The following is a 22,503-nucleotide window of genomic DNA, read 5'->3' on the forward strand; positions in this document are numbered from 1 at the left end:
AATTTTGGGTTAAATTTAAAATATAAAGTGTTATTAGCCTAGTTGGTTAAAAGGTTGTATCTGTTTTGTTAGGTTGCAAGTTTGAACCATACCTATAGCTTTTTTAATTTTATTTTTAACCGTTTTAAGTTTATGGGCGGGTCAACCCACAATCCGACCCAAGTATCCATTTACTCTCACATATATCCAAATTAAGCACAGCTCTCGACCCGGCAATCCGGACACTTTAAAAATTAATCATTATATATATATATATAGAGATATGGATTTAAACCGAGAACGTTATTAAATTTATTAATATATAATTAAGAATCTAAATTAATATTATAATAAAATATTTGAATAAAATAAAGTTTTATATTAATTATAAAAAAAATGTTTCAAATTATTCCGGATCTAGATATTTCAAAGAATGCCAATTCTAAAATATTTTAACAAAGTTGTTAAAAAAAATCAATTTGAAGTTACAATATGAGAAGCTTTTAATGAAAAATCAAGGTATTAGGTTGTTTTTTATATATAAGTTAAACCCTAATTAAACACTATCTCTTATCAATAATAGTTAAAACACAAGAAAATAAAATAAATAAGAATCAAAAAACATGAAAATAAAAAAAATAATACAAACGCGTTATCCAAGAGGTTAACGAGTTTGTAAATACTAAAAATTTAAATAACAAATAATTCCATCGACTTTCTGAAACAAATATTAGGAAACGTCAATCATAACAATATTATGAATGATATGCATCGAACGAATACAGGTTCAATATTTCTCTCTAGCTATATAGTCCACTATCAAATAATTAAGATGATAACCAAAAATGTATTAATGTCATATGAACTGTCTCAATCCAAATTTCACAATAACTACACAAACACTTGGGTATCACCTAGTGAATTTAGTCATACTCCACAAAAGACTACACGTTCTAACCACATTTAAAAATACAAAAGTAAGTGAATCGTTAATTTTACCTCCTTATAACATGTACAACAACGACTCACCATAATACATTTTCTTCTATAAAACTACGAGAATCTCTATAAAATAAAGAGTCTCACAACTATACCTATGTTAATTACATGGACCACTTATAATTCACTAATCCATCCTTGTTTTAGTTTCACTAAAGCAATATATAGTATGCTACAACTAAGAATTTTTTTTTGTAGACACTAAAATTTGACTCACCAATTTATAGAATTTTTTAAAAATAATTTTGAGTCATTAAAATACATATATTTTTTAAATAATAGACTCATTAAAGGATTTAAAATAAAATAATTATTTAGAAAAAATATTGTATTCATTTATCTCAACAATTAAAATATAGGCCAAAAACAAATAATTATTTAGAAAAAATATTATATTATTTGTCCAAAATAATTAAAGTAAAGGTTTAAAATAAATTAAATAATTATTTAAGGAAAATATTGTATCTATTTATCCTAAAATAATTAAAATAAAATTCAATAAATTAAATAATGAGAAAAATACTATATTTATTCTTAAGGTTCAAGTCATCTATTAAATTTATGCCTGGTCTAAAAAATTGTTATTTGTATACATATTCTTCTAAATGTTGTCAAATTTGATTAAAAAAGATAAACATAATTATCATTTAACCTCTAACCAAACAATAGAATATCTACTTAAGAGGGACAAATTATATTACAATGTTAAGTAAAACTTATATTAAAGAATTATGAAAAATTAAACAAAAAAGAGTTAAGTGAACTATGGTTAATTATATTATTATATAATAAGATTAAAAAAATTAATATTATTTTAAGTTTCCTAAACTTAAAATTAGAATTATGTATGAATTTTAATTTTTTTTAAATCCTATATTACTTCCAAACATTTACAAGAATTAAAATTATATATAAATTTATTAAAAATAAAATAAAAAAAACCTATTAAAAATATTATATTTTAAATTATTTATTTTATAAATTTAAATAATTAGAGAATTACTTAAAAAATTTATATGAAAAGTAATATTTATTTTAAATGAAATGATATGTTGTGTAGTGGTTTAATGACGAGACTTGGTGAACAATTACAAATACATAGTATTCTTTTCCATAAAATAAAAAGTACAAGGGCCAAAAAGAGCCAAAATTGTTTAGTCAAAATCATACAATGCCTTAGCCACGCAGAGCGTAGGCACGCAGCCAACATGCCAAATGGAGACATTGACAAGTTAACGCTAACAAGCGGAACGCCCCAGCCTAGAACATAATGTCAATGGAACGCAGCCGGAGCAATCAACTGCTCAAATTCGTCTTCTTACTCGTGACAAGGATAAGAACGATCGATTTCTTTAAAATCGGTCAATCCTTATCTAAGTTGTTTCTCAATCAACGAGAAAGTTCGAAAAAGAAAATGATTACAATAGTTGTGTGATCATTTCTCCTACAACTCTAAGGCGTCTTACTTACTGAGAAAGTGGAATTCAATCGAGCAAGTGGCTAGTCATTAATGATTTGTTTGAAATTCGACCGACTTAAGCCACTTGCTGGCATAGGCTGACTATAAAAGGAGGGCTCGAGGAAGACGAAGGACAATGACTCAACCTTATATCATCAATCAGTTTCCATTATAATCTGTCACTTTTTAAGTTTTTAGAAAATCTTGTATAGAGCTTTTAAACTTGATTGTAGTTCATCCAAAATATTCAACAAAAGTCTACAACCGTTCTCCAACTCACTGTAAGTTGTCATTCTCATTATATGATTTAAAATTGATCCCAATAGGGATGATAAGCTTTATGTCAAGAATCAATTAACCTTAATAAAAAAATATTCATTTTTTTAATTTGAGTTATTATTCTTGAACCCTAGATAATGAACAACGATCCAATAAGTATCCCAACTATTTATAAATCTATTTATAAATGATGTTGGGAACATTTTAAAACCAACATGAGGACATTTGAAACATGTATGCTTAAAATCAAGATTTTACTAAAAAGACTCCGAATTTTGATTTTAAAAACCAATGAAAAGCTTAACACGGTCTACTTTAATCGGTTCATTTTGGTCCTACTACTAACGAGAAAACTATAAGTGGGTTTGAAAATGAATTTGGACTTGAATTGAATAAGATCCAAAAATTCCGACCAACTTATTAACTAACTTTCTGTCGAGGCTCCGACCATGCATTTGGACATTGAACATTGAAGTACAACTCAAGAACACTGTGGACATGTTCTAAATGAGGAGACGAAGCTCCCCATGTCCTTGGTTTTGCGTCTGAGGTTTCCTAAGCAAAAGCCAAAACCTACAATTTTTACTTCTGACGAGGTTGAAAATGCCCCCAACTCAGTCGAAACTCGCCTTCAGCGCGTGAGTCCAGTTCGCGCCTTGCTTCGTCCACCGATTCCACTCGCTCTATGTTGACCAGCGGCCAAACCACATTGACCTGACCCAAATCATGTCCAAGTCGGCCCGGATCGATCCCGAACCGCGCCTAGCGAACCCGCGGTCCACCCAAGTCCCTATCCAAGGCCTTTTTAGACCCGTTTGTTTTTCCTTTTAATTTTCAAATACTTTTATATTTAGAGTCTCTAAACTATTTTTAAAAATTTTGAAAAATAGAAAATACCTTCAAAATATTTTTAGAGCATTTATAAAAAAATATTTTATTAAAGACTCGTTTGAATTTATTTTTTAGATCTAAATTATTTAATTGATATCTTTCAAGTATCATTCTTCACAATTTTGACAATCGTAGGTATCAACATTTATATAATATTTTAAAATTAAAATGTCAAACTTAAATGAATGTCTAAGATTTAGAAAAATAATTTGATAAATAAAACGTAAAATTTGAGTTTTTAAATAACTAAAATTTTGTGAAATAAATACCGTCTTTTAACGGCCACGGAGGACATAGTGCGACATTTTCTCGAGTGTCACCAAACATCAAACTCGAAAACAAATTTTAAAATGATGTTACCCATAAATTTTTTAAATTATTTTTGCAAATTATTTTAAAATTTTCTTAATGAGATCTATCATTTTGGTTCCTCATATCTTTTAGGAGATTCACGAGGAGAGTAAATTATGATAATTTTTTATTGTTGAATAAAAGGATGGTAGACACACTATTTTACACTTAATAATTAAAATAAATATTATCGGTTTAGTACAATATACATACATCAATATTAGACTAGAGCAAACCTGTTCATTAATTTGAGTCTATTTTGGGTTAACTCGAATGTCAATTTTAAAAAAATAACTCAAAATTCGGACGAACAAACACCTCCACAAGGACCGACTCAAAAAATTATGAAATTTTTTATAATATTGCTATTGAACATTCTCGACGAATAATCCTTCTAAGAGCCCTTCATTGAAATTTAACATAAAATTTTTAAAACTAACACGTTCATGATATACAGAGCATCGGAGATAATAAGGATGGACCATAAAATTGTTTTTTATTTAATTTTCAAAAAAAACACTCTAAAATTTGAAAATAAAAGTTGACTTTGGTCAATTGTGTTGAACCAGTCAAACGTGACATCACCGTTGCTTCATCGTCTAATCATCATCAAGCATAGTCGGTGTTCTTAATTAATTTGGTAAGGGTGTTTTCTAGATAAAAAGAAAAACGAATTTAGTCCACTCGCCTAAAACCCGGGCCAACGAGTTGTCACTCAACCAGCCCAATAACTCATTTTCTACTTAAATTCCTAACTTTCCCTAAAAAACTATATAATGACTCTAACCTCGTCATACCATGATTCACCATATCTCGTGACTAAACAAGAGTCGTTTAAAGTTATATTCAGATTAAAATCGACAAAGTAAAATAGGGACCCTTCTTAGTCCCTATAAATCACTTGTCCGCACTCTCCTTTTTCAACATTAGATGTGTCATCGCAACCCGAGAATTGTGAAGACGGATACTCAATCTCATACTCACGAAAATATGTTGGCTCATTTAATTCCTCATTCTTATATCAAATCTCTCCAATTTTTTCATCTCAATAACTAGTGTTTCAATATTCGTAAGGCTAGCCATATAGATTTGTTGAACCATATAGATTTGTTGAACGTAAAATAATGTTGGTAAAATAATGTTGGTAGATGATTTTAAGAAAATAATGATTATTTTTTATTAAAATACTTATAATGTATTAATATATATATATAAAATAAAAAAATAAAAATTTAAAATAAAATATATTTTAGTATTTTGATTAATAATTTAACTTTTAAATATATAATAAGTGAAATAATGTTTAATTTATTTAAAAAATCCAAACCAACTGAGCCCCAGTTTCAAAACAAAATAATAAACAAAATCAAATTATATTTTAAGCTAAAACCAATACTAACACTAATCTTAGTACTATTTTTTTTTATTAAGGTGAGATAGGCTGTGTTCATTTTTGATGGGACATTAGGACTATTTTGGATAAATTAATTTATTTAACATGAAAGTTCTCGGATTTAATGAAAGAAAGAAAAAAAAAAAAAAAGTCGTAAGTAAGGGACCGAGTAATAATTAGTGGAGGGTGTGGTGGTAGTGGATTTAGACATCATTGTCAACTCAACATTAAGATAATTAATTTAACCTTTCTCAATTTCAATTACTTTTCTACTTCTTATAATGATGCTACTTTCTTTTCCAATATCCAATATCCAATATTTTCACATCACTCTCTTCTTCTCTTTCTTTTTTCTCTCTCTTTTCAAAGCATCTATGGTCTCATGAAATTAATCAAGATGAAACTGCTCCATCGAAGGAAGTAGAAGCATCATTTTCTGGAATTGCCCATCTTACTTAATACTTACCCTCATTTATATCTTATTAAGAAGAACCAGAGTTATAAGTATATTGCCATGGAAGTAGGATCATCAGATCTTGCTGTAAATAAAAGATCAAAAAATGTCCCTGAAACTAGCCTTGCTTTTGTTGAATCCCTAACCTTTCCACCGGTAAGATTATTCTTTTTTTTTTTTTTCATTTCTAAACTATATATATATAAGTAATTAATTAATTAATTATTCATTCTTCATTGTCAGGTTCAAGAAGTTGTCCTCTCAGCAGATTTTCAGTGTAAAGACTGCCGTGAAAAAATTGCTCACTTCATATCCAAAATCAACGGTTAGTTTCCTTCCCAAATATATATACAAATTAAATAATTTTATTAGTTTAATTTGATTTGTTTGCCCAATAAACGGTCATATTTTTAGCACTTGTTTGCCCAATATAACTAGGACTAAGGTTGTACCTTGAATAGAGACAGATTGAAACTTTATTTTTTACCCAAAAATCATAGGATTCTTTTTGCTTATTTATTTATTTATTTATTTATTTATTAAGGGTTGATTATTATTATTTTAAATAAAGAATAATGTAGGACCAATTTACAAAAGTAAAAAACCCAATAAAAAATTATTAAATGTTCATGTCATGTTTTTAGAACCCAATTATAAAGAATCAAATTTCAATAATTGTTTAGCGGACATATGAGAAACAACTCTAGAGGGTCTGCCTTAGATGAGGCGAAGACATAGGATAACCCCTTTAATAAAGATAAATATTTATAGAATTTGAACATAAGAGCTTAACACTCTAAAAAAACAATTTATCCTACTATATTGTATTCATTTTTAATGACATAATATTAATTTAACTTAATATATATATATATATATATATATATATATATATTATAAATAAAGTTTTCTAAGATACTTTAACTGCAAATAATGCAACTCGAGATAAGATTATTTTGTCTTTTTTTCGTTGTTATAAATGATATAAATATATACTCGAGAATTTAACGATCCATTAAAGACTATAAGTAATATTCAGATTTTAAAAATATATGTGATTAAATAAAATGTCACATGAACAAAAATACTCTGCTAAACAATTAAAAAAGAATTGAAAAAAAAAACTTTTCTTAACATTTAGAAAAGTTATTTATAGATAAAAAGTTTTATAAAAAAAATATTTTAATCTTATAATTTATTTAACATATATGCCTGTTTGAAAACACTCTGAATAAAATTGGGTTTAACGAATAAATAATATTAAATTTATTAAATTATCTATCAATTTTATTATTATTTTTTTTATGTAATAAAATTTATATTTTTAAAATATTAATAACCTTCTTTTAATAATTTGTATAAATCATTTGAATTATATAACTAACTACTTAATTATATATTTATAAATTTAATAATTTTTATTTAATATAATTTGAATTTTGTATTAATTTAATTTTAAATATTAATAAATTAATTAAATTAAAAACAATTTATTTTAAATATAAATCATAAGAATAAATTAGTTTTTTTAATTTTATTAAAATATATAATTTTAAATTTTAAATAAAATAAAATAAATAAGTAAATAAAAAATAAGTAAAAACAAATATACATCTAAAAATACATAATTATTGGATGGTTAAATAAAAATTATATTAAAAAATTAGATAGAAATAAGAAAAAAATAATAAAAGAGGAATGAGATTGAATATAAAAAATATGTTAGAGAGGAAAAGAAAAAAAATAGTTTTTTAAACTTAAATTGTGTTTAATTATAATTTTGATAGTATATACAGATAAGGTGTCTTTATAATTATAAGTTCAATCAAGTAACTCAATATATTTTAAAAAATATCAATTTATACTTTTTATTCCATTTTAGTATATAAATATAATTAATATGTTTTTCTAATAGAATAATTTGTTATAAGATATTTAAAATTTGCAGGACAAAATACAATAATAAAAATAATGTAAATTTATTTAATTAGTAATTACATGTAATTATTGTTTGCTGGTACTGCTATTATATAACATGTGGAATAATGAAAATAATATCATGAATACTTTTGCATTATTGGATTCTTTTTTATAGGGGGCCTTCCCTTTACTTGTGTTGGATTCCCTTTCGCAATTGTTTCTCCAAGCTTTCTAATAATTTGCTATCACTTCCACTCATATATTCATTAATAATTTGTTTTTTAAATGCCAAATTACCCAATTGTTTTAAAATATCTTATTTATAATTTATTATTGTTCTAACTTCTAAATCATTTGTTTATATTTATGGGTTTAGGGGAAACTGAGTCCATTGTAGTAAGTGTGTTGGATAAAAAGATTACCCTTGTTTGCAAATATCCTATTGGTATCACTAAGGCGTCGATATTAGGGAGGTCCAGCCCCATCGTTTCCTCGTGGAAGAAGCCCTTCAATAAGGTCAAGATGATCAAACGTCTATTTAATTTTTCCACTTCAACCAACTAATCGAGGTTATATATAATAGAAACATAATAACATAAATAATTGTATTATCATTAGATTGTTTTCAGGTAAATTTAATTGAAGGTTTGGTTCATATACATCGTTTACATGTAAAATTTTTCTTTTTTATGTCTTTAAAATAGTATGGTATTTGCATCAAATCTATATTAATTAATTTGCATCACCTCAACAATCAATAAATAAATTTTACATAACCACAAATACCTCAACCAACCAACCTCGCTACGACCTTCATTAACAACTATTGTGCAAAGCTATTTTGAGAATTATAATTCACTCCGGAATTCGATTTGAATTGCTCCGTTTCCAACTTAATCGTTGTATCCTTAGTCTCGACTCCACCTTAAATATTAATAAAAAATATATATATATAAATATAACTCCACCCTAAATATTAATAAAAACAAATAAATATATAACTATAATTAATACTTCAAATTCAAACTAGGAGGGATAATAATAACAAAACAAAAATCCAAAATAGATTGAATATAAATAATACTAAAAAATCAAATCCCCAAACTAAAATGATAGAAAAAATGGTAAGCCACGTTTTACTCGCCTTCCTACTTATAATTACAACTAATAGAGAATAATGTATATGATTAAAACTATTTTATAATATGCCAATTTTTTTCACACTTCTGTTCTTCCATTATATTCCAGAACAAGTTCTAGATAAGTTTCTATTATTTTAAAATTTTCCTCGTAAATATTTTTACTTTTCTTAACTCTCGTGATATTTTTTAAACATTTTATTTATTTTTAAAAGAAAAGTGAGCATATATCGTTCTTGAATATTTTACACTATATTATGATATTGTAGAATGTTTTATATGATTTTGTGATATTTTAGAACTATTTATAATATTCAATATATATGATATTTTAGAAATGTGGAACTTTTGTAATATATAATAATAATAACTTTTGTACCTGATCTTATGTTTTTATTATTATAGAAAAAAAATAATTTAATTATTTCATCTCAAACTAACTTTCTAGTCCCAAACTTAAAAAAAATCAAATTCAATACTTTTTCTAATATTATTATTTATTTTAAAAAATAATATGATTCCAAAATTGTCAAAAAGCATCTATTCTTTATAAAAAAAATTTTTAGACTCTAAAAATAAAAAAAATCATGCGAGACAAAATTTATATCATGTTATTTAAAATATATATAAAATAAAATGATATAAACGGATTTTTTTAATATAATATATATTATAATATATTAAAATTTTATATTATTATAAAAAAATATTTTTTTAATTTTATAAAATACCATGTAAGAGCAAAACCATATATTTATTAATAATTTTAAGTAATTATATTTTATAGTAAATATATTATATTTAATTTATATAATTTTAGTATAAACGTGTTAATTAAAATATAATATTTTTTTAATATTTAGTATGGAATAATGGATAATGGGTACTCGTCGGAAATCATTGGATACCCGACGGATCGAGGACGCATATATAAATAGAGATACCCGTCGACGTCGGGGAGTCAGGTCGGATAATAAATTAAAAATCGGATTCGAATATGGATACTTCACTACCCAACGGGTATGATAGGATATCCGTTTTCATCAAATTGGTCAAATAAAAAAAAAACGCTGAAATAATATATTTGGGTTCTTCAAATCGGTATCCTTATCAAGAATATATTAAACACTGATATTCTTAAGCAACTACGAGCCCATAATATTCTGTTAGCAAAATAAGAAAACTTAAACGAATATTATGGAATTATTCATCTCAATGAATATCGCCGGAGAGAAGAAGAAGGATAGTTAGGTCAAATTACTCCTAAATACTCGTCGTGGGGAACTTTGTTCTTCTTCCATTCGCAGCTTCTCGTTCCCCATCAAAGCAGGACAACCTAACCCTAGATTTCGTGAACCTATAGCTACCATGGCCGGCGATTCTCAAGATAGCTCCCGTCGCAAGCACCGCCGTCTTACCGATGACGAGTCTGAAGATTCCTCCAAGCGCCGCAAGCACCGCCACCATCATCGTCGTCACCGCGACCATCGTCACAGCAGCCGAAAACGTGAAGGAGAGGATGATATCTCGAACGAGAAAGAACACAAATTAGAAGCCGAAATTATGACTACTCTTCCAACTGGTGGCATGGATTACGATATGGAGGAAGGAGAGATTGTTGATGATGTCGGTGCCTTGAAGGTGCGATTGGATTCTGATGTTGATTACGGTGAAATTAAGGTTGCTGAAGTGCTTGCTAAATCCGAGAATCTTACAAACACGGTCTGTACTTGCTCTTACTTCTCTATGTTTGATACACTTTGATTAATTTTCACTTCTTCAAGGCAGCTTCCTGTAGGCAATTTTTTGAAGATTGATGGCTTTCAAGTTATTTGTAAGAACAACAAGTCATGCATTAACTCTTAATTCTCTATGCCTGATGAATTATTCTGATATTTCACATGTCTTCTGTGCATTTTCAAGCATATAAAGTACAATTATCTAGCTTGATTGGTTGAAGATTGCTTATTACAGGGAGTTAATGGAGCTAACACGGAGCTTGCAGAAAACATAGTAAAAGATGGTCTTCATTTGAAGGGATCACAAGAAGCCAAGAATAACAATGAGTTGCTTGTTGGCTTCAATATAGATGTCAAAGTGAAAGCAGCTGATGGAAGTACTGCTCTAAATAAGATTCATGAACATTATATGAATGGTGACACCGGATTGGAATCTGTTAAAGAGAGTTATGTGACATCTGCAGAACCTCAGTCTCCTGTCAAAACTCGTAATAAGAGAAAGAAATATTACAGGAGTGAGGATGATTTTAGTAATCATAGTAAATCAATGTCTTCTGAGTCCTCTCCGTGTGAGGAAAGGCATAGAAGGGATAAGCCTAGGTCTCATGATGGGTGCAGGGAAAGATCTTGGTCGCATGGCAACGTTGATCAGGCTTCCATTCCAGTAGCTGCCCAAGATAGAAAGAACACATCCAGCGATTCAGAGGATAATGATAACATCTCTGAAAGAGGCAAGGGTACCAGGCATCATAGTAGAGATATATTCAAGGATAAAGAAAGGGAAAGAAGTTCTAGTTATAGCTTGTATCCTCGACGATCAGATAGGCATCTTAGCCATGAGGATTCTGATTGGGAAAGGGAGGGGAGTTGGGATGGACAAGACAGGGACAAGGAAGGGAAAGATATGGGCAGGGATAGAAGACATGAAAGAAATAAGGAGAGGGGCAAGGAAAAGGAGGAAAGAGAGAGATATAGAGAAAGGCAGAGGGAAAAAGAAAGCGATAGAAGACAGGAACGACATAAGGAGAGGGACAAGGGAAAGTTGGAAAGAGATAGAGCGAGGCAGCGGGAAAAAGAAAGGGAGAGAGAAAGGGACGAATGTGAGAGAAAGCGGCAAAGGGATAGTGAGTGGGAGAGGGAAAGAGAAGATAGGGAGTGGAGAAGGGAAAGGGAAGATAGGGACCATAAGAGTGAGAGGGAGTGGCAGACGGGAAGGGATAAATCTGGAGTCAATGAAAGGGATAGAGAGGCTGATAGGAATAGCAGACATCATAAGAATGAAAAAGTTAATCAAGTTGACAGAAATAGGAAATCTGACTCCAAGCATAGGCAACTTGATGAAAAACAACAAAGTGATAAAGATGAGGAGAACAGGAGGTATTCTCTGATAACTGTGATTTTATTTGTGGGAAACTGCTATGTTCCTTATGTTAATGGTTATTATATGATTTTGTTTATAGAGAGGAAAATGAGACGGAGGATTATGAAGAAAAATTTGCCTTGCAACTTGTAGATCAGGAAGAGGAGGATCTTAAAAGAATTAAAGAGGAGAGCAGAAGGCGAATGCAGGCAATCCTTGAAAAATATAAAGCTAAACCATCAGTGGAAATGGACAAACCTCAGTCTGAGGATTCCGGTATGCTGCTTTAGATTAGGTTATTATTCTTACTAGTTTATTGTTTGGGTCATGGAAAATCTGTTATCTGATTAAATTAAATCTATATCCTTATTTATGACACCACTTGACAAAGCCAAGCTTTGGATTTGCAGAGGAGGATTTCTTTTTTGTTTTGTAATAAATGTGAAATTTTATTCCATCATCTTCCTCCTATTGTTCAAAATAATGTTTTAGTGCAACTGCTTTGTTTTCTTTTCTGTGGAGAATCTATAGTTGATTTTGACCTTACTTTAGTTGTTTTTTTTGTTAGACTTTATCCAGTCTAGTATTATGGTTTTGTGACAAAACTATATGGGCGGGCATCCTAAACTCCTAATGGTCTATTCTGCATATAATGTTCTTATATGGAATGTCTTTACATCTTGCCATTACAATTTACTTCAACTTAGTTTTGAGAATAAGAATTTTATGATTGGACAGAAAAGGAACACGCTGCATGCTTCCCTGTGGATGCTGCTGGTGACCGGACTGTACTGGAAACTTCAGATGGCAGGGTTGAAGGAGTTTATAACAATGTTGATGGACCTTCATTGGATGTTGGCAAATCTCCACTCCTGAATGAGGTTTCTACTGTTCAAAAAACTTCTGGTGCTGGGGCTCTGGGAGAAGGTTCTCCAAAGGTCTCTTAACTTGTTTATTTATTTTTGTAAATATATCTTTCAGTTTCTTGTTTCTAATTCTGTTGAAGTATGTCTTTTGTTGTGTTGAACTTCAAATTTACATGAAACTTTTGTTTTCTCACGGTGGTACACTTATATTTTTGCAGAGTGAGAGATCACATGAAAGCTTTTGTGATGATATATTTGGGGATTCACCAGCTGGAGTACGTAAAACAGTAAGTTTTTGTCTTGATCTCACCTATTTTAAAATTATTTGATTCCCTTTTCATGCAAAACATGCATCGCCTGAGTGTTGTAAGATGTGTATAACTAATGTTAGTGAATTTGCGATAATTATGAAATGTTGACATAATTTATTTTATGTAAGTTGTATACATTGACTTAAAACTAGTTGACATTTATCTACCATTATCATGTTTATTTATCCATGGAATTTGTGCTGAGATTAGTGATGTTGATTTAGCTACAGTTGATGTAAAAAATCTCACATTATTAATGTGTGATAAATTATTGTACAATTAACTATAGATTCTTGTTGTAGTTATTACAACTTAAATTATATGTTTTAAAAATAATTAAATGCACTGATATGGAATTGGTTTTCATCTCTTTATTGTGCATGAATCTATTAGAAGGAATATTGGATCACCATATTTCACAGTTCATATCCCACTGTTGTAGAATCAGAAGTATATCTGATAATCTAATCATTTCCAAAATTGGCTCTCTGATTTTGATGTTTACTTCCCTGGGTTGCTCTCTTGATCTTTTTTCCATTGGGGTTTTCCTTATTCTTTCCAACTTTGATAGATTATGTTGGTCCTTCTTTTACTCATTGTTTTTGGTGTTCTTTCTTTCTTGTTCGGCATTATCCTTTTTGTAAGTACTGTTTGGCTTCCTTGAATTTAACAAAATTCATTGCTCCTTTCCAAGAAAAAGAAAGTTGGAAGAGCTGTCATGTATTGTTTGTCTATGTGATATTATAATTTTCTGTTTCATTGTTCTGTTACTGATTCTTTGAGTCCAATCTTTTGTTCATTCAGGCCAGGGGAGATGGTATAGCTGTTGAAAGGAGTGACCTTCATGATAACTGGGATGATGCAGATGGATATTATAGTATGTATAACTGACCCCTTTTACAATCTTCCTGTTCCATAAATAGTCTTTTTACTTGATTTCTACTTATCCGTATGGAATTCTCATCTGCCTAAGCTGAATGAGTACACAAAGATGAAATGATTGAGTGTCTCGTGAGGTGATCATTATATAGTTAACTTATATATCTTTTGAGAGAAGTGATTCACAAAGGCAACACATATTGCTGATGATAGTTTTACATAGCAGCAAGGATATGTAAGTTGCTCCAATAAAATGACTATATTGCTTATATGCTTCTTAGTCTGATTATCTGATTCTTCTGCTTATTTAGTGATGTCTACTTAGAGTGATTCTTTTCATGGTAAAATTTGAAGACTTGAATAGGAATTTTGGTAACGTGTCCGAGGAGCTTGTTTCCCAAGTAAAGAGGAATAGACTGTCTCCCTGATATGGAATGTGACAGTGTTTATATAACTGCACTTTTCTTTAAATCGAAAGATAGCCATGTTCAGTATAGCTGGGCTTTTATAAGATTTTCTTAGTTGTTTCTTGTATTACTGCCTCTTAAGATGTTTGATAAATTGTATCAAATATAGTAAAATCTTTTTTGTAGTACATATAGATTTTCTTGTTTAGAATGAAATACCTGACTATATATATATATATTGCAAAATTAACAAATTACTTCTTGTATGGAATAGGATCTCTGACGTAGCAAACCAGTCTATATGATGAATTTTCTAGGCAAAACATTGTCACTTTGCTTGAAGGTGTTTTTAGATTTACTATAAATTATATAAACTTAACTCTTACATGCTAGATCTTTCTTTGCAGGTTACCGAGTTGGAGAGCTACTAGATGGTCGGTATGAAGTTTCAGCTACTCATGGGAGAGGTGTCTTCTCTACAGTAGTTCGTGCAAGGGATCTTAGGGCTGGACCTGGTGATCCTGAAGAAGTGGCAATAAAAATTTTACGCAATAGAGAAGCAATGTAAATCACTAAATTTCTCCTTCTCTTCCTTTGTATGTTTATGTTTAGTGACTTTGAAATGATTTTATTTCTTGAATGATGCAGGCACAAGGCTGGTAAAGAGGAGCTCATCATACTAAACAAATTAGTTGGTGCTGACCCGGAGAACAGGAGACATTGTGTCCGTTATCTTTCTTCTTTTAAATATCGGAATCATCTTTGTTTAGTTTTTGAATCTCTTCATATGAATCTGCGTGAAGTCCTAAAGAAGTTTGGTCGCAACATTGGGCTTAAACTCACTGCTGTTAGAGCATATTCTAAGCAACTCTTTATTGCACTGAAGCATCTCAAGAACTGTGGCGTTCTTCATTGTGATATAAAGCCTGATAACATGCTGGTAAGTTGCAATAGCTATTTGTCATTATTGTTCGGCCTCCTGTACAGATATGCAAGTGTAGGTAACTAACACCCTTTTAATTGGGTTTTTAGGTCAATGAAGCAAAAAATGTTCTAAAGCTTTGTGATTTTGGTAATGCTATGTTTGCTGGAAAAAATGAGATTACACCTTATCTTGTGAGCCGTTTCTATCGGTCCCCTGAAATAAGTAAGTGTCCTTTTCCCAAGCTACATTAAAGAATAATTAATTGTCCTTCAAAGAACAAACCCTGGCCTAGAAAAAGAATAATTAGTAATACTGATGCTAGTTTTCTCTTGCTGTAGTTTTGGGTTTGCCTTATGATCATCCTATGGATATGTGGTCTGTTGGATGCTGTTTATTTGAGCTTTACAGTGGCAAGGTACTTTTCCCTGGTTCTACTAACAATGACATGCTTCGCCTTCATATGGAATTGAAAGGTCCATTCCCGAAGAAGATGCTTAAAAAGGTAATCCTGATTTTACACAAAGGTCTCCTTTTTACTTGAATTTGAACTTCTAGAATGCAAGTCAGTTTGTACATTTTGAGATTACAAGTTGCTGTTAGTATGCCTGGTTTCATTTTTCTCTTGAAACTGGCAGGGAGGTTTCACTGAGCAACACTTTGACCAGGACTTAAATTTCCTTGCAATCGAAGAGGATCCTGTTACTAAGAAGGTAAAAATGTTAATCATATTGAGTGTTTGTGTTTCTTCAGTCATATATTTACTTTTGTTATACCTAACTCTCTTATTGAGCCTATTTGTTATCACAGTTTTATTATCTGGGTCACGATCAAGAAAATAATATGGATTATGGTCCCAAACATAATTTAATCCAATGAAGCAAAAAATTTGATACGGAATTAATTTAGTGATAGAAGAATTCCAAGAAGGTTTAGAGACAAGAAGCCTTGGAAGAGAGAATTCTTTATTCATTCAACATTCCTTACATCCCTTATAAACTCCTTATTTATACTAAATAATCATATCTGAAAAAATAACTATCAACTGATAAAAACTACTTCTAATTTTACTAACTACCCAGGGCCGGACAGAGGGTGAGGTGACATAGGCGAAGAGGTAGGGTCAAACCCTTCCTCCCCTACCCCTCAGGTCTTAACATCTGCAGAGGTTCTAACTAGGGGTGCAAGGCTCATTGATAGGCTACTTTGCTAACTAAGCTAAGCTGTTTTTTTTTAATTTTTAACGTTACAATATTATATATCTCTAAGCTTGCTTAAAAATAAAGTTGCTTAGGGTAACCCAATCCTTGGGACCTGTACATAACTACTCAGAACTACCCTTAACTGCCAATAACTACCAATTGAACTATAATATTGTATCAAAATTACACTATAATCTGGATCAGGTTCTAGAAAATATATGGATAAAACAATTTTATACCAAACTGAAAATATACTTTCATTTCCAAATAGGCTGGTTATCTATTCTCTTTCTGTTTGTGTAGACAATGAGGAGGTTGATTCCCCCTAGCATGAAGCTGAAAGATATAGGCACAATTGTTTGTGGCTCGCCTGGTGAGGATCCAAAGATGCTTGCGAATTTCAAAGACCTTCTGGAAAAGATGTTTGTATTGGATCCAGAAAAAAGATTGACTGTAGCACAGGCCTTGAGCCACCCATTTATCACGGGCAAGTGAGAACAATGATGCTGATTTTCTGAGTCGAGATATTGTTAGCCATATATGGTACATTATGGCTAAAATTTATATTCAGGCTGCTTGCTAATAATTTTAGACATTTATTCTGTCTCTGCATCTTCTTCTTTGTGGCAAATTGGGAGTTTCAGCAATGTGTATGGCATGGTGGATGTGTCGGACTCTCATCCTTGCAGGGGTCGTTTCGATGGAATGTTTTCTGTTCTATTGTAAGACAACTTGCCAAGAGACAATTCTTAATGATGAGTGATTAATTTAACAACTTTTTTTATTTTGTGGAGATTTTTGTGAATTTTTTATTTCTCTCTTGTTTCCTTTTCTTGATCAAGTACATAGAACTTTCTTACTGTGTATATATATGTATATGTATACACCCAAATGATGACAGGATGGAGGAAATTGTTGTGGTTTTGGGGAATAAGAGAGAGATGACTTCAAGATATATTTGCTATTAATGTATTATGTAGATTCGATGTCCTCGGTGTTCTAATATTATTTTTCATTCAGGAGATCTTTCCTTGTGCCAGTGAGTGCAATGAGGCAACCATGCAGTGCTTTAGATGCATTGAAAAGACACTCTGGAGAAGGTACCATTGATTTGTTTGTTAGGAACATATCAAGATACCTATTGTTTGTCTTTCCCTTGCAAGTCTTTTTATATGAAGTTTTATTATTATTACCATGTAGAGGAAATTTGGCCACTGATTGATTATTTCATAACACATCCATTTATGTAGTTCTAGGATTTGATTTTGTATGTGGAGATCTATGCTTATTTATTGTATATGAATGACATATTTGTAACAACCTAATGACATTGCATTACATCTGATCCATGAATTGTTCCTGAGAAGGAGTTTACCTGAGAAGTTGCAGTTCTGAAGTGAAGTACTTTCTGTAAGACCATGTTTCATTTCATCTTCTTTTTTTCTAGTCAATTTGTTGCTAGGTAATGTGTATTGTTGGACATATGTTTGATTCATATTTTTCTTTCATTTCTAGGTACGATTCTTCGGCATTGCTTGTAAGTATATGCTGGTAAGTATATCTAACCTTAAAATCATCTTTGTCCCAAAAATAATCCTATTGAATTTGCATAAAATTGCTTGGGGCTGATAGTAAGTAATCAAAAAGAGAAAGCTTCTAGAATATCTTTGGAAATTCCAGGTGATTTCCTTCTTGCATATTTTCAAACCAACCATTTAGGGCATTGTGTTTTCATGGAGAGACACGTTATCAGCTGCTATTTTTGTTGTTTAACATTATTGACAAATGAGTCTGTTTCTTGTTTCTTGTTTCACACCTAATGCACGCAATGTTTTATTTTAATCATCTTTCTTATGTAATTATTATTAAAAATGGCTTGATTTTGACTTAAGATATATATATATATATATATATAAAACATTAAATAAAAAACGGAATGAAGAAAATCATAACATGTGAAGTAGGTGAGAAAATCAGTGTTAAAAATTAAATTTTCTTTCTATTATAAACAATTTATGTTGTATAAGTAGTCAAATATTGTAACAACCCACATCAAATATTAAATTTATTTTTTACTTTCATAGTTTATCATTATTTGGATATTCTAATTGAGATAATCACGTTTCTTATTATTCTCAACCATCTTATAACAAGAACAATTCTTGAGATGTTGTAACAGTACAAAAAATTAGATGTTCATTTATTCAATATTTAGTTTTTTTTTTTATTATTAACTATATTGCTGATTAGAATAATTTGTTTTTTTTTGTCTATATTAAATATATTTAAAAAATGTAATATTGGATGGATAAATTGTCATCGTTCAGATTTTATTTAATTTAAATAAGAAATTAAAATATAATTTTGAACTAAATTTACTTATCAAATATATTGCACAGGTAGGGATCACTATGGAATTTTTTTTAAAGAAAAGTCTGAAATTGAATTCATTAGTGGTTCCAAATAAAACTCCAAATTTCGGAGTATGAACCATTTTTCATTTACTATTCTTAAACCATTTTCATAAATGATAAAAGAAATGATTCTATATAATTCAAAAGTCAGTCTTGCAAAAATAATTTTGGTCATCTAAAATTTTCAAAATTTATCATTCAATTGTCTTTTATTCGTTTTATATAAACGTTTTTTCTTGGTCTTTTAGAAGAAAAATATATATATTTGAAAAGTATTTAAACATAGATACAATATAAACAATTAAAAATAATAATAAATAAATATTATTATTAATACAAACTAAATTATTTGAGTAAAAATACATTACATGATTAATATATAATAATAAAAAATTAAATAGTGAATATTTTGTTATTTTAATTGATAAATAAAAAATATGTGATTAGAAGACCAAACAAGACGTTGAACTAATAAATGTGAAATCAAATATCCTTGTAGAAGCCTATTACCACTTTTTATTAATTTGTTATTTAATGTTTATTAAGGATATGTTTGGATATGTGAAATTGACATATTTTAATTTTATAATACTTGGCATTAATTATATTCAATTTTTTATGTTTAAAAAAATATTAAATTGTAATTTAATTCTAATATTTATGTTTAAAAAACTATAATAAAAACAATTTAAATATATATTATTTATATTATTAAAATATTTGTATGAGAAAACCAAATAGAATAATTTAAATATAAAAAGTTTTTGTTTAAAGGTCAATTTTTATAAAAGTTATTAAATTTAAAAATATATATATAGATATATTAATTAAATATTTTAATTTTCTAAATAAAAAAAACAATTGCCATGTTAACTATGTTGTAAATAATAAAATTATAATATATTTTATTTAGGAAATATAAAAAATTAAAAATTAAAATTACAATCTCAAATTGAATAAAATGAAATTGAGAATTATAAAAACATATTAGTTTGAATTTCATTAAAATTTTAATTTCAAATTCAATTTTTAATCTTAAATGTTTAATCAAAAATATCAAATTTAATTTTATGGTTATAAAACACATCCTTAATGTATTATATATCTTGTAAAATTTAGAGACTTGTACTATTTGAGTATTTTGAACAATTTTTTAAAACTTTAATTAATGAATAACTTCTAAGGATTTATTTGGTGGTTGATTGGTTAAATTAACAGCTTAAACATATTTTCAATTAATTATTAAACTAATAATTTATAGTTTTTTATAAATTAAAATACAATATTTTCTAGCACACAAGTTCGGATTGTCTATGTTTTTTTTGTTATTTTATTCTAAAATAATTATATATATATATAAATAAATGAATTAATACTGTCTCTAAAGTCTAGAAATAGTGAAGAATCTTCATTGATAAGTTGAAAAAGGAAATCCTGTTTTACACGGTTTATATAACAAAACTAATAATATATATATGATCGTCGTCGTCATCATCAGTAGAAAAGTTCAGAGCTCGGTGGTTTGATCTTATCTGTGTGGATCTTTCTTCCTGCAAATATCTGTATGGGGAAGAAGCTGCTTGATGCCTTGTTAGGAAGGACGTCCACCTTCAAATCCACCAAACTTAAACCCTTACTCAATCTCGCTCTCTCTCGTTTATCTGTCCTTAAGAACCAGCGCCTTTCTCGCCGCTCCAATGCTCATTCAGACGTCGTTCAACTCCTCTCTTTCCCCGGTCACCATCACCGAGCTCTTCTCCGTGTATGTTTGTTTGTTTATTCAACAATTCATTCATTCATTCATTCATTGTTAATAACTGATTATAGGTTTGGTTGCAGGTTGAGCAAGTTATCAAAGAAGATAACATGATCGATGCTTTTGTTATGCTTGAAGGATACTGTTTCATGATTCTCGAGAGGATCAACCTTCTTCAACAACAGAGGTATGTATATATATATATATAATTTATATTATAATCCGATCGAAGTGAGTTGAATTGAATGAGATTATGCAGGGAATGTCCAGAAGAGCTTAATGAAGCGGTGTCGTGCTTGCTATTTGCTGCTTCTAGGTGTGGGGAATTTCCTGAGCTTCAAGAGATTAGATCAATCTTCACTCATGGATATGGAAAGGAATTCGCTGCTCGCGCTATTGAATTGCGAAATAATTGCTCTGTTAACAGACAGGTATGTGTGTGTATGTATGTATGTATATTATTTGAATCAAATCTGTGTCGTTTCTCATGTGGTGGTCTTCAATTCATTGTATGTGATGTAGATGATACTGAAGTTATCGCCTAGACAGCCAAGTTTGGAGAATAGATTGAAGGTGCTTGAGGAAATTGCAGCAGAGAATAATGTTGTTTTGCAGATTGAGGATATAACTGATGAGAAGAAACAGGTGGTGATTGTTGAACAGAAACCGGTCATGAACAATTTTGAAGAATCTGATTCGATTAAAATGGGGAAGAGGAGGCAATACAAGGATGTGGTTGATGCAGCACAGGCTGCTTTTGAATCTGCTGCTTACGCTGCGGAGGCTGCACGAGCAGCTGTGGAGCTCTCCAAGTCTGGGACACATGACTACCACCATGATGATGATGATGATGATGATAATCCAGGAATGGATCAAACAACCAGGAACATGCCGGTAAACAAGGATGGGAATGAAATTGAGAACAAATACGAGATAACTGAAGTGGAAGAAGAAATAAAGGAGGAGAGCATAATTGAGACGAGGAAGGGACAGGAAGCTTTGGGCCATGAAAGGACAAATGGGATTGAGAATGAGATCCGTTTTGATGAGAGCGAAGAAGAAGGAGAAGATGAGACCAATAATGAACAGATTAAGGCCGAGGTTTCAGAGGTTACAACTACAAGGGATGAAGAAGAGGATTTTGTTGCAATGAGGGGATCATTAAAAGAACAAGATGAGAAGAGATATCCAGTAGAAGTAGTAGTTGTGGATAATTCCAAAGAATCTTCTTCGGTGGTTGATTCAAGCAAGAACAAGAAGGAGATGGAAACAAAACCTGCATCTGTGAGGACCAGAAGAAGGCGGCTGTGGCTATGAATGTGAATGCTAGCTAAGAAGAAGATGAATCAATGAATCCCCAGTTTTGTTCTTTCCTAATAGTATGTGGTTTATGTTTGAATAAATAATCCACTATCCTTTCCACTTATTTACAAAAATACATAAATCTATGTAAATTGTTTGTATTTATAATATTTTAAATATGATTAAAACGGTATTAACTAATTTTACAATCAATCCAACAGGTTTTAAAAGGAAAGGTAATGAAATGACCCTCAAAAAGGGTAAATTTTAAAAATAACCTACCATTAATGTTATTTGCAAAAATAATCTTATGCACTTGACAAAAGACTAAATTACCCTTAATAAGCGACGTCGAAACGCCTCCCCTAACGACGTCTTCATCATTTCAGCAGACGTTTTCAATGTATATTCATGTGAGTTTTTGTTTTTCCGTCGTTTATGAAATGGTTTAGGTTTAGGGAAAGAATTATTTTATGTGAAT

At 29.8% G+C, this 22,503-nt stretch overlaps 3 protein-coding genes across 7 annotated transcripts; all 3 read left to right on the plus strand.

The window, feature by feature from the left end:
- The first annotated feature begins 5,676 nt into the window (after positions 1 to 5,676).
- On the plus strand, positions 5,677 to 8,386 carry LOC124910758. Its single transcript, XM_047451437.1, has 3 exons — positions 5,677 to 5,961; positions 6,049 to 6,130; positions 8,102 to 8,386. Exons 1-3 carry the CDS (start codon positions 5,866 to 5,868, stop codon positions 8,287 to 8,289), a joined length of 366 nt encoding a protein of 121 aa, XP_047307393.1. The 5' UTR covers positions 5,677 to 5,865; the 3' UTR covers positions 8,290 to 8,386.
- Positions 8,387 to 10,037: 1,651 nt separating this feature from the next.
- Positions 10,038 to 18,631, plus strand: LOC124944545 (serine/threonine-protein kinase prpf4B-like). Of its 5 annotated transcripts, none has more exons than XM_047484826.1 (16): positions 10,038 to 10,586; positions 10,839 to 11,980; positions 12,064 to 12,239; positions 12,702 to 12,901; positions 13,048 to 13,116; positions 13,945 to 14,017; positions 14,834 to 14,990; positions 15,075 to 15,366; positions 15,459 to 15,573; positions 15,690 to 15,853; positions 15,987 to 16,061; positions 16,854 to 17,041; positions 17,143 to 17,272; positions 17,571 to 17,650; positions 17,918 to 17,960; positions 18,066 to 18,631. In XM_047484826.1, exons 1-15 carry the CDS (start codon positions 10,233 to 10,235, stop codon positions 17,943 to 17,945), a joined length of 3,243 nt encoding a protein of 1,080 aa, XP_047340782.1. In that variant the 5' UTR covers positions 10,038 to 10,232; the 3' UTR covers positions 17,946 to 17,960; positions 18,066 to 18,631. The 5 variants fall into 5 exon arrangements, 2 of the variants coding, with proteins under 2 accessions (XP_047340782.1, XP_047340781.1); XM_047484825.1 differs by having other exon boundaries at positions 17,195 to 17,272; XR_007099929.1 differs by having other exon boundaries at positions 17,195 to 17,272; positions 17,571 to 17,960.
- Positions 18,632 to 20,458: 1,827 nt separating this feature from the next.
- Positions 20,459 to 22,150, plus strand: LOC124945978. Its single transcript, XM_047486521.1, has 4 exons — positions 20,459 to 20,726; positions 20,804 to 20,907; positions 20,980 to 21,151; positions 21,243 to 22,150. Exons 1-4 carry the CDS (start codon positions 20,529 to 20,531, stop codon positions 22,035 to 22,037), a joined length of 1,269 nt encoding a protein of 422 aa, XP_047342477.1. The 5' UTR covers positions 20,459 to 20,528; the 3' UTR covers positions 22,038 to 22,150.
- Positions 22,151 to 22,503: the final 353 nt, after the last annotated feature.

Source organism: Impatiens glandulifera, chromosome 7 (assembly GCF_907164915.1).
Source record: "Impatiens glandulifera chromosome 7, dImpGla2.1, whole genome shotgun sequence".
NCBI lineage: Eukaryota > Viridiplantae > Streptophyta > Magnoliopsida > Ericales > Balsaminaceae > Impatiens > Impatiens glandulifera.

Excerpts from the sequence above, each read along its gene's own strand:
- LOC124944545 (XM_047484825.1), top strand. The coding sequence starts at position 10,233 with ATGGCCGGCGATTCTCAAGATAGCTCCCGTCGCAAGCACCGCCGTCTT. Across the intron at positions 17,042-17,194 it reads CACCCATTTATCACGGGCAA|CAATGTGTATGGCATGGTGG; the intron begins GTGAGAACAATG and ends TGGGAGTTTCAG. Across the intron at positions 17,273-17,570 it reads GGAATGTTTTCTGTTCTATT|GAGATCTTTCCTTGTGCCAG; the intron begins GTAAGACAACTT and ends TTTTTCATTCAG.
- LOC124910758 (XM_047451437.1), top strand. The coding sequence starts at position 5,866 with ATGGAAGTAGGATCATCAGATCTTGCTGTAAATAAAAGATCAAAAAAT. Across the intron at positions 5,962-6,048 it reads AATCCCTAACCTTTCCACCG|GTTCAAGAAGTTGTCCTCTC; the intron begins GTAAGATTATTC and ends CTTCATTGTCAG. Across the intron at positions 6,131-8,101 it reads CTTCATATCCAAAATCAACG|GGGAAACTGAGTCCATTGTA; the intron begins GTTAGTTTCCTT and ends TTATGGGTTTAG.
- LOC124945978 (XM_047486521.1), top strand. The coding sequence starts at position 20,529 with ATGGGGAAGAAGCTGCTTGATGCCTTGTTAGGAAGGACGTCCACCTTC. Across the intron at positions 20,727-20,803 it reads ATCACCGAGCTCTTCTCCGT|GTTGAGCAAGTTATCAAAGA; the intron begins GTATGTTTGTTT and ends GTTTGGTTGCAG. Across the intron at positions 21,152-21,242 it reads ATTGCTCTGTTAACAGACAG|ATGATACTGAAGTTATCGCC; the intron begins GTATGTGTGTGT and ends TATGTGATGTAG.